The 12,917-nt window shown below is 38.2% G+C and overlaps 1 protein-coding gene across 2 annotated transcripts in view; it reads right to left on the reverse strand.

Moving 5' to 3' along the window:
- The window catches only part of LOC145983970 (vezatin-like), a 72,772-nt gene that overhangs the window by 25,900 nt on the left and 33,955 nt on the right, over positions 1-12,917 (reverse strand). For both annotated transcript variants that reach the window (XM_083117196.1, XM_083117195.1), the window contains exon 5: positions 12,306-12,581. In XM_083117196.1, coding sequence (XP_082973322.1) covers positions 12,306-12,581 — 276 coding nt within the window. The remainder of the gene's footprint in view (positions 1-12,305; positions 12,582-12,917) is intronic.

Genomic DNA, 12,917 nt, shown 5'->3' on the forward strand with positions numbered 1-12,917 from the left:
ATTCTGACTTCTTTCCCATGGAATCGTCGAATGACGGAGCAGTGGTAAGAGTGTGTGGATGCAGAGGGAGACTGCTTTGACTAACCAGGAATTGTTGATTTGATTTACATAGCATCTGGAAGTGACACGTGTCTGCTGGACATTTGAATCGGACCAACTCAATATTACAAACGTTTTACTTAAAAGTTTGACTTCTATGCCGACCCAGCCAGAGGCAGGAAACGGCGAAGGATAATGATGTTTCCCTAATATTGCTGGAATTTTTATCTCCAAAAAGACAGTCTAGACTGAGATTTAACAATAAAAGCAGAATTTGGAGACCCTGCAAGACCGAGTACTTGTTTTTTTCATCCTCTGTCTTGGAAGACTGTTGACCTCATTGATCTGTCAATGCCACACCAATCCTCCAGTTTGCCTAGTTTCCTTAAAAATCATAACTTTAAAGCTCTCAATGTTCAACAGTTAATGTGGTCACAACATTTGCAAACTAGCCCCCACTATCCTCTTAAACTAACCAATATATTTAAAAAAAATTATTACAAAAATTGGTACTGAAATTATTGTCAAATTTGTTTCATTACTTTGAAAAAAAAAGTCTAAAAAATTTCCGAAAAATACGAGGGCAAATCGAAAAAGTCTTTGCGCCTAATTTTTTTCTAGCTTGTTATTGCCACTGAACTTGGCATTTCCTATGGTAGTGTTTACGACATTGTTCACGATTCATTGGGATACCGCAAGGTGTCATGTCGGTGGGTTCCTAAGTTTCTTGATGATGTCCATAAGGGCAAGTGAATGGTCATGTCACTGAACCATTTGCAGCGTTACGTCGATGAAGGTGACAGTTTCCTGGACCTCATTGTCACTGGCGATGAAATGTGGATACTGCATTACACTCCCGAGTCAAAACAGCAGAGCATGGTGTGGTGTGTCCTTCAGATGAACACGTCGATCAGCTTTCACCATTTCATCAACATGGGTAATGTTCTCCGGTGTCAGTGAGGAATGAGGTCAGCCCGATCACTCATTGTCTTCCACATTTTCCCGTCCATTTTAAAACTCCTTGCACCACCACTGCACACTTCGCACTGATAAATACTTGTCACCAAACACTGGCTCCATTTCCCTGTGAATATCTGTGGCTGTTTGTCCTTTGCACCATAAAAAACGAATAACACTTCGCTGCTCATATGGCGTGGACTTCCTGAGCACTCCGGCCATCTTTGCCAACTGATAACAGCACCGTGCCATGGAAGAAATCGAAAGTTACAATAGAGCCGTTCCAAGAAAAGCCTACTGCATCGCTCGTATATCTTGCTTTTGTAATAACACTTATAACAAGCTAGAAAAAAATTAGGTGCAGAGTTTGATTTGCCCTCGTATATAGCATAGTATATGTCTACAAGATAGGAAATATCTAAAAACACAAAGTTGCTGCAATCCATGTCCTTCCAAACACTGGTAGTTTGTTGCGGAGTCTTCCGCTGTAGCACTTGTTGAGTACATGGGTACAATCCTGTACCATGCTCGAAATGCGTTCCTCTTTACCCTATGTGGCATATTTTCAAATGATGAAGTCCCCAGATGACTAAATTATTTGTTTCATGGTATAACTTGTCAGTCCTTTTGAATGTAGTGTATAATTTAGGAATGCTGAAGTGACTGGGAGTTGTTAAGTTAATTTTCTGACCACAATTGGAGTTGAATTGTGGTATCGCATGTGAGTGAAATTAGACAAAAGCACCCTAAGACAACATATGAAAAACAGATATTTCCTATAGTAATATAATTAAGCCTTGTTTCCATATTAAAAACACTAAGTTGCTGACCAAGGCAGATTTATTAAGAAATATATACACTTAACAAGTAACGTTTCAACCCTGTATCAGGGTCTTCCTCAGATGAAGAACTAAACTAAAATGACGAAATACAGATACAGAAAGATTACACACACATAGCAGGGTGACTAACCACATCTTGAAGGTCCTTATCTTGGAGGCTTTCTCCAAAGGAAATAAATACACATCACCTCTTGACAGTTGACTAATGGGCCTACCACACTGACAGGTGATTGACAGGACAAGATTAGCCAGAGTCTGGAACTACCTGTTTATCATTCCCCCACCCCTCCTGCCTTTTTGGATATGGTTGAATATCTCCTCCCCTGGACTTCTTCTCTTCTCTTTCTTCCTTGTTTGTTCTTCTACGTTTTCCTTCCTTCCTTCTTCTCATCCTTTCAATTTTCTCTCACAGATTCTTTCATTCCTTATTTATCTTGAGTCCGCCATTCCAATTCATGATGTCTTCTCCTTTCTTCTCTATTTCTTTGGCCTCCTTCCATTTTCTCACTAGTTCTCTCTTATCTTTTCCTATTCACCTAGCTGAATACCATTATACTTCATGTCCCGTTTCTCTAGTGTGTTTGAATATGGCATTCCTGTCTCTCTTTACTCTCACATTATCCATATGTTGCTTTAACCTGTCTTTCAGCCTCTTCTTCATTTCCCCTATACCAAAGGGACTGAAGATAAGTAAGAAGGGAGTGGATTGTCGCACCAGGAGATGGAAGAGGTTAGTACAGAAACTAGAAAAAGAAATGATATGGAACGAAATAAGAAAGAGGAAGAAAGAAATAAGGACAATGAAGGAGAAACTGGCAGGAATGGAAGAAACCATACAAGATGGACTCGCCATTTTTACTAGAGAATTCACATTCCAGGAAATGAGAAGCTGTCAATTAAAATTTAGAGAGAAGGTGAAACCGAAGATGGAGAGGAAAGGAGAAAATCTGGGATGGAGAGAGAATAGAAGAGGAGAGGAAGGAGGCGATGATGGCAGGAGAAGAGTGGTGATAATCAGAGACGTTCAAATATCGGAAGAAGAGGAAGCTTTTTTTAAATTAGGCCAAGGTTTCAAAGTGATGGAGAAAAATGTCAACTATCAAGAGGTTGTATATGACATTGAGGAAGCAGTGCTACAGATTGAAGAAGAAGCAGAAAGGGATAAGATTAGAAGAAGAACAGCAGCAATATTGAAGAAAGAAATGGATAAACAGTGAAGACTAGATAATTTGAGCCAGAAGGAAAGGGAGGGTATGAAAAGAATCAAGACAAGGAATGATGTGGTGGTGGAACAGGCAGATAAGGGAGGGGCCACAGTCGTGATGGAAAAATAATGGTACGAGAAGAAGTTTGAAGACCTGAAAGGGGACACATATGAGGAGATTTGTGGAATGGAAGACGAACGCAATATTAGAGAGAAGATCATAAAAGATTGTGGGAGGAGGGGGTTTAAAAAGTTCATGAAGGAGGCAGGAAGACTACCCAATTTAAAAGGATTTCCCAAGATACATAAAGAAGAGATAAAGTTAAGACCAGTGATGGATTGCAGGGACAATATTTTGGAACCCTTGGAGAAGAAGTTAAAAAAGGTAATTGGATTGGATTGATTTGTTGTTTTAAGTCCACTTTATGCACAGTAAGGCTAATCGGGACTGGGCCTACAGTTTAAAGTGGGATCCGAACCACTATGTGCCTCCACCGGGAATCGAACCCGGGACCTAAAAAAGGTAATTGAAGTGTTAGTGAGAGAACAAGAAAGCAGAGCAGTAAAAAACAGTGAGCAGGTGGTGGACCTTATAAAAGGTCTGAAGGAGACTGGGGATAAAACCGCAATGTTCAGCCTAGATGTTAGAAGCATGTTCCTGAGCATCAAAAGGGGGCACGTAGTGGATATAGTGAGAAGGAAGATGGGGAAGAGCATTATAGGGGAATGGGATAGTGAGAGAGTGGTGCAAGCACTGGAAACCATTTGGGAACTTGGGTACAGCAGAGTGGGAGGTAAAATCATCAAGATTAGTGAAGGTCTGAATATAGGCTCTTGCTTGAGCCCTGTGCTAGCGGAATTGGTTATGAATGAATGGGAGAAGGAAGTGATAGTGAAAGGAGGAGATAAGTTAATTCTGTTTTGTAGATATGTGGATGATTGTTTTGGGATATGGAATGGAATGAAGAGGCAGCTGAGTAATTTAGTTAAAGACATAGAAGATGAGAGAGCAGGAATATTCCTTGAGCTCGAAACTGAACAGGAAGGGACATTAAATTTCTTGGATATTATGATGAAGAAGAAGAGAGGAATGGGGATTGTGGCTACATGGTATCAAAAGAAGTGTTCGGCAGGAGTGTTCTGCCACAAGAGAAGTGATGTGGGTGATGCAACAAAACATAATTTTATAAGGAACGTGGAAGACCGAATAAAGAAGATATGCACAGAAAAATTGGAAGAAGAAATGAAGATTAATAGCCTGTGGGAACAACTGGAAGAGAATGGCTATGAAAAGAAAGACAGACACAACATCAACAGAAGAAGGAAAGAAATAAAAGAGAGAGGACCAAAAGAGAAGGAAGAAAAAGAGAGATGGTTTGGTATACGAAGTATGGGAGAGGCCACAGAGAAGATATGCAAAGTGCTGAGGAAAGTGGGTATATGAACTTACAGGAAGGGAGGACGCACTGTGTTAAGTATAGCCAACAAGAAGAAGGAAGAAAAGAGAGAGGAAGAAGAGGAGGGGGTTATCTACGAGGTGAAATGTAGAGGATGTGAAAGTGTATATATAGGGGAAACAAAGAAGAGACTTAAAGACAGGTTAAAGCAACATATGGATGATGTGAGATTGAAGAGAGACAGGAATGCCATATTCAAACACACTAAAGAAACGGGACATGAAGTATAATGGTATTCGGCTAGGTGAATAGGAAAATAGAAGAGAGAACTAGTGAGAAAATAGAAGGAGGCCAAAGAAATAGAGAAGAAAGGAGAAGACATCATGAATTGGAATGGCGGACTCAAGATAAACAAGGAATGGAAGAATGTGTGAGAGAAAATTGAAAGGATGAGAAGAAGGAAGGAAGGAAAAAGTAGAAGAACGAACAAGGAAGAAAGAGAAGAGAAGAAGTCCAGGGGAGGAGGTATTCAACCATATCCAAAAAGGCAGGAGGGGTGGGGGAATGATAAACAGGTAGTTCCAGACTCTGGCTAATCTTGACCTGTCAATCACCTGTCAGTGTGGTAGGCCCATTAGTCAACTGTCAAGAGGTGATGTGTATTTATTTCCTTTGGAGAAATCCTCCAAGGTAAGGACCTTCAAGATGATTTGTTTTTGTGTGGTTAGTCACCCTGCTATGTGTATGTAATCTTTCTGTATCTGTATTTCGTCATTTTAGTTTAGTTCTTCATCTGAGGAAGACCCTGATACAGGGTTGAAACGTTACTTGTTAAGTGTATATATTTCTTAATAAATCTGCCTTGGTCAGCAACTTAGTGTTTTTAATATGGAAACAAGGCTTAATTATATTACTATAGGAAATATCTGTTTTTCATATGTTGTCTTAGGGTGCTTTTGTCTAATTTCACTCACATGCGATACCACAATTCAACTCCAATTGTGGTCAGAAAATTAACTTAACAACTCCCAGTCACTTCAGCATTCCTAAATTATACACTACATTCAAAAGGACTGACAAGTTATACCATGAAACAAATAATTTAGTCATCTGGGGACTTCATCATTTGAAAATATGCCACATAGGGTAAAGAGGAACGCATTTCGAGCATGGTACAGGATTGTACCCATGTACTCAACAAGTGCTACAGCGGAAGACTCAGCAACAACCTACCAGTGTTTGAAAGGACATGGATTGTAGCCTTGCAGAGGTGCTGCAGAATCTCCACTACTATACTGGCAAGTCACAGAAAAGAAAAAGGGGCATCGAACCATGGTAGCTTGGACTCTGTACAAGCGCTGGAGCATCTTCACCTGAAGATTTTTACAGGATATGCAAATGCAAGTACTACATGTACAAGGGACCTGATGGGTTTCAGTTTCATGTACGTACGAAGTGGATCTGTTGCATTTGTGACAAGTGATCCAAGGATCCACACTACATGTGATGATGATGATTAATGCATTACCTGGGCACACACACTGTGTTTCAGGCATGATATTCTTTCTTTCTTATTAACCAAATTGTAATCACATTGTACATTGCTTTGTATGCAAAAGAAAGTATGTTAAAGTTTTTTTGCTCAATGTGTAGGCAAAAAGCTTCTCTTCTCAATGTTTTTACATAATGCAGTTACCTCATTGATGGGTTTATTTCATTGCTTCATGACTTATCACTAGGGCTCGGGACTTAATATCCTATAATGAAATATGTATGTAATTATGTCACAAAAATTGAAAAAATTTCCAGTAAAGCCAAAAATATGCACAACAGTACTTTCGAATTTCTCATTATATGGTAAGTCAGTATCTTCCAGGGAAGATCAACTAGGGTGGGGGTGGGGTATTAAATGAAGTCAGAATTTCTTTAACTGAAGAATGTAGTGGGATAATAATGAAAATATCATGAGGTTCACTGTAATTATCCTATGTTTCATTTACTATTGTGTCAGAGTTACACCTATGTGGAAACTAGAGCATAATTAGCAGCTCACTACAGCTCTGGTAAATCTAGGTAATCAATACACAAACACCTTTTTTAGGCAGATTTTAACTATATAGAATCTGAAAAAACAACCTACAATTTTTTTGTCAGAACAAGTTACACTAAATATGTTTCCGTCCCACAATGCACTTACAAAGAGCGAAGTAGTACATGCTGCTACAAATGCTGGTAACTGCAGTGTCACTCCCCCCCCTTCATGTAATCCCATTCCCTCTCACATGTTCATTGGTGGTGGAGCAGTCTCGCGTCACTACTTGCACAGATACTTGTTTTCGTTTGCCTGCCCCAAAGTGAGCCAGGACAGAATATACACACTGATATGTGCGTGGCTCAAACGACAAGTGATTTTGAAACTAGCGTACTTGATTGCCGATAGAGTAGGGGCTGTAATGTTCTGAATGTTATTTAAAATTGTTGTGAGAAAAAAAAAAAAAGAACAATTGAAACTTGTGTACTTGTTTACTTGTTTACGGTGTCTTCACAACAATGACAGAGAACATTTTTCCTCAATAATGTTCGCACGGCTATCAATTGTCGGTGGGATAAGAAAAAAGGGTGGATATTATTGTTCTGTACTGCAGGCCCGTAGCCAGGGGGGGGGGTTGAGCCCCCTGGAACTGCCATAAGCCCCCCCCCCCTGGCACTGCCCTCAGTCCCCTTGACATTAGGCAAAACTATTTTCTGTAATTTGTTTGCAGCGAAAAGTGAAAAAGTAGACAGCAGATATTATTTTGCTGACAACTTTGGTGAAGGACAACTCACAGAACATGAACAACAGCCAACACATTTCTTCAGCTTATTTGTAAGAAGAAGTATAAGTAGTGGCAAGTATTTAGAAGATTCTCTTCTCTGGACTTTAGAAGGTTCTTTCACAGGGCAGCTTCTTTATCTGTACTATCGCTTCCGATGTTGCAACCTCCCACTTAGACAGAAATCTGTGACTTTGATGACATCATGTAAATTCCCTCCGCATCTGTGTCAAAGGTAAACAGCCCCGAAGTTTTTGAAACAAAGGGGAGTTTCATTGCTTCCGCCGGGGCTGTAGGCACTATGATTGAATATTGTGCATTTCTTCTTGTATGACATAAATATCTGTATCATCAAAAGTATGAAGTGTGCAATAAGGGATGATTTCAGTAGCAGTCAACACTTAAAAAACAACAACTATGTTTTAAGAGATATATCGTAGAAAAAATGTAGTATTTGTATGATATTTCTAAATTTCATATAAATTAATGCCCCCCCCCCCAACACACATTTTACCTTCATTTTATACTGTTAAACTTTTGAAAATTGAACTTGGTTTACAAAGCCCTCCTGATAACCCATGAGCCCCCCCCCCCCCCTGAAGATCAATTCTAGCTACGGGCCTGCTGTACTAGTTGGTAAGAAAAGTCAGCATTTGCTTTCAATTTTGTCAGCAACTTCCTTATCCTGCCATCGATAATACAAACTATCCATTGCGCTAAAGGTACAAAGAATAAATTATAAAATAGCTGATTTTATATGCAAGATTATTACAAAATTATACAGAAATATGTCTTATCATACCGTAGTGTGAATATTTATGTAGGCCTACGTGCAACAATATAATAAACTTCTAACCTGGACTATACCATTTGAGTAAAAACACCATTCTTTTCTTGACAACCTCTGTGTCAAAATTGTTATCAAAGCATGCTTTGACACCAGGGGTCCCAGATTCGAATCCTGGTATGGGTATTTTTGTAAGTGTCAATTCATCAAATTCATCATATCATCACTCATTCTCAGCATCGCAATTAGCCAAAAATGTCAGAAAGGTGATGCTGCATAACAAAATCAAATCAACTTCATTCTTCTCTTCTTTAGGCATGACAGTTTATCCTCACATGGAAGCTGGGTAAAGTGCTTCATCAATAGTTCATTAATCACTCGCTCACATTACACACATGAAATGCATCTAAATAAATTCCATGCACCAAGGAACCCAATTTCAATGCAGATGTTCACATCTGGCTGAGAAAGCTTTACTAGGCATGCAAACATGTCTCTGAAAACAAACAATCAGGCAAGTTCACCCATTAGCATTCCCTTATCAAATCAATAGTTGTGGAGAGGGGGAGGAAGTTGTGTCATATTCCAGGGTTCCATGTATTAAGATAAGAGAAAAGACAGGAAGGCATGGCTCAATAAAATGCTTTAGTTCCAGCTGTGAATTCCTACGGACCCGAGTTCATTGTCGACCTTTCAGAGGCAGGTTTGTTCCACCAGTGGTAGTTATTTTTCACTGATGGCTTCTTCTAACGTGGTTTCACCAGTAATATAATGACAGAAAGGGACTGAGATGTTTACAAGGTATTGTTCACAAACAAAGCTCAGTCCAGACATATGAGGGGATCAGAGCACCAGTGGCGTAACTCCATTCAAGACAGTTTTGAGAAAAAGGCACATTTAGGTAACTCAGTATTATGTTTAGCTGTTGGAGCACAAACATAGTGGTGCCTCTAAGAGCAAGAATTTGAAACTTATGAGATACTTACTTCTAGCACTGAAATGCTGATACTGCACAGTTCTAAGTTACACATATAACTCAATTTCCATGAAAAGTGGAATTATGCTGCTTGTGTTCTGAATCCCTTATATCACTGAAAATATGAGGTCAGAGTCAGAAGATTTTGTTACTACCACTGGAACTGAGAAATGTTTGATTGTATACAGTACATGAACTATGAGAACTGTTTTTCTTGGGATACAAAAATTAGGGGTCCAGCGGGAGATCTACAATTTTCAAAATTACTTCAAAATTTTTATTTCTTTCAAAAATGATGTGCATAATTGGAGGGCAGGTTTGCATTCTTTTGAAGAGTGGTCATTTGTCATGTTTCTATGAAAATTTGGTGCATCCAGTGACCATAGGGTAGATGCCAGAAGCGAATTTCCAAAAATCTGTTCAGTAAGATGTCTACATTACTTTCCTTACACTTTTTATTACTTTTTTTTTCCCAAGAATTATCCACCTACCTTCAATGTGATTGTAGGAATCAAGTCACATACACACTACATTTTTAATTCACTTTGGTCTTTTGTGGTGGCCATAGGAGGGTGGTGAAAATGAATTTTAGTGTACAATTTTGATTTTCTTCTTTTTTTAACTTTCATTATTGGATGTTCATATTTACTATGTGCGAATTACTCACAAGATTAACAATATAAATTACAATGTAATAAAGAGTACATCGGCCAAACGGGGAGAAACATGAACATAAGGTGGGGGGAACATGATAAAGACATAAGAGAAAAGGTTCCCAAAATGGGTTTGTCAGAACATATCCTCGAAGAAGGCCATGTAATTGTGGAGAGTAGAGTTTTAAGGGAGAAGAGTAAATTAGGAAGAAGGAATGTTTATGAAGGATCATATATTTGTAAAGAAAGAGAGAACAATTTAAATAGGGACGATGGGAATATACATGAAGTTTGGACAGGAATGTTTAAAAAATGGGATAAGAAAGAATATAAGAGCCTTGGATTCCATGTCACCCCAGAAGTTTTGCGCAAGGCTTCGAAAGAAGAAGATTTTGAACTGATATGACGTAATCAGGAGGGGAGGGAGGGGAAATCATGAACAAAAGACAGCCCGTTCGACTGCTTCCACATTCGCAAGGGAAGCTCATTGCAGACAACTTGACTGTGAAATAGTGAACAGTTTTTAGAATTTTAAAAGTTTTTACAGTTTTTGAGAAATTTATACAGGAGAACAAATAAGTTTGTATAATAGGTTTTAACTTAAGTAAACGATGGCTTTAAAGCACGTAAATTGTCAGTGTGCAATCGATTTTCCTATATTTTTTCCCCGCTCACATTTCATCTAACCTGTTGACTATGGAAGAAATATCTTGAGGAAGCAACGACTTTATGAATTGCTTATAACAACGAAACCTGAAGAAGAGAGAAGTTATCTCTCGAAACGTCGTAATTGAAGAAAACTTACCATACTCACAAAAAACGTAAGTAAAATTGTAATTTATATTGTTCATTATTGGAAGCTAAAATGTACAAATTTCACCTCTGCTACAAGTCCTGTCATTAGAAAACAAAATCACCTCTCTGAGACAATTAGTTTTCTTGCTGTGATTTTTTGTACATGGTGGCAAGTTTGAAAAGCATGCACCTCAAAAGAAGTTCCCAGCCAGAGAGGCTAGAGGGTGGGAGAGACTCCCAACTGCTAAAGGTTAAAAACTTATATGAAGAGGAAGGAACAAAAAGACAGTGGAGTACAAACCAGTATCTAGAAATGAAACTGTGCCCAGGAAAGCTGCCATAGCCAAGTACCAGCACAAGAGACACACCATGCTTCAGGGCTTCTCAGTAATGTATGGCAGCTATGTTATTTCCTATTATTATGATCCCTGTACATGGGATGGGCAACTGCATCATGTTAATGACACCATGGTTACAAATAATAATATATTTCCTTCCATCATAATGACCAATCCTGAATCGTACACTTGATATTTTCATTCTGAATCACCCTCTTTACTTTTACCTTTCCAATATCTTTGAGTGGATGTTCACTTCATTTGTTCAAGGTCTCTCATATCTTGCACATTTTAATTCAGCCTCTTCTTTTATGGTTCAACCATCTTTCCTAGATACATTTTTCTTTCATTTCCCCCCCTGCTTCAGGAAAGCTAAGGATGTCCACACAGACCAATAGGCTAGAATTGACAATACCGGAAGCCTCTATAATTTGTATTGTACTTCTTATACTCACGAAATAATTAGTCGTGGTGGTTTATCTGATGTTCACATGTTGGGGTGAAGTGAAGAAATTAATTATTGAGCTGTAGGAGTTGTATAATAAGCTTCTCCATTTTGGCATTCATTCTCCGTATAGAAGTATGTAAACCATGTTTGTTGACATAAACAATTGACGATCGCAATCGGTTACGCTGTCTACAGCGTTGCAAGACTGTTGACTTGAAACTTGGAATCATGGATCGTGCAGGAATGCCAGAAGATAAGCGCAAGAAAGTTGTTAATGTATCACAGATTGTGAAATGGAGTATGGAGGAGGATGGATGAGAACTAATTATGATTCAACATAAATATATGCGAATTTCAAATAGAATTAAACTTTCTTAAAATCATGTTTTCATTCGTATTTTTCAATGTTTTCATTAAAAGGGACTCTATAGAAAAAGGTGTGTAGCCGGAGCATAGTGTAGGCGGGGCCACGGCAGCTGTTGGGGGCGGTAGGTCAATTACCCCAGTAACAGAGCACGGAATCGGGGGACAATTAATACTACTTTTTTTCCAATTCAGATTCTTTCCTTACCTCAAATTTTACAGTTATGGAATCCTTGATTCATAAACTTTCCAATGATGTATCAAACATATTTTAAGAGGGATTGATTCGACATCCTTAAATCTTTGATTAAAAGTAGGTTTGGCAACAGTGCATCGAGCATACAAATTTGCTGGTTACGAAAATGGCATCTTCCGTGTATAAACATTGAAGATACAATCGAAGAGGCTTCCGGTATTGTCAATTCGCTCCGACCAATATAATTTTTTTTTGTGTTACTTGTAAATACCATACACTCTACTCATATGTTGAATGTTGTTACCAAACCTCATGGTTAAAAACTGGGTAGAAGGGGAAGACACAAATTTTTGCATTGGTCTGCCAGAAAACTATCCTAGGATGATGTTAAGATGAACATGATTTAGCACATTATTTCACTTATTATTTTTTAAAAAAATAACTACTTCATAGCAATAAATACATATAGGAATAATTAATGTAATCTGTGTACTTACAATGTAAATCCTCTCAAAATCAAGTCATTTTCTTGTACTAATTTTAAAGATTTCTTCAGTGTAAGGCGAAAATCCTGAAGCAGTTTTACAAGACTGATAATTTTCTGAATCCGATGAGTTCTTAGAATCAGTTTCCTCCATTTCCAGCATAAATAGACCAGAATGAAGAATGACACTGACAGTGCCAATATAAGAGCTTGCGAAGAATAGCACCATAAAGAAAGGCTTCCAATAACACATGAACCACCCAGAGCAATGGTTTCAGCTTTCAAAGACCTGCAACAATGTAGGAAAGAATCATGGTTAGTCACATTTCAAACTACAAAACTCAGAAGGTATCATGATCTTTTCAAGAACATGTAGAGCTTCTAGCAGCAAGTTTAAAAATAATAAAATATGCATTACACAATATTAGAGGGATGGGATTATCAGTACTTCATTGACAAATGAATTTTCAAAATTTTACCAATCTGAAATTTCTATAGCCTGTATCTCAGTGTAAAATCCTGTGTTTGTGTTTTTGTGGAAGATATAATTTATGCCTTCTGGTTTTGTAAATAAATCTATAATTTGCACATTGCTTTTCTAAACAAAATTCATCACAGCTATGGC

Source organism: Lepisma saccharinum, chromosome 2, assembly GCF_977018435.1.
Source record: "Lepisma saccharinum chromosome 2, izLepSacc3.1, whole genome shotgun sequence".
NCBI lineage: Eukaryota > Metazoa > Arthropoda > Insecta > Zygentoma > Lepismatidae > Lepisma > Lepisma saccharinum.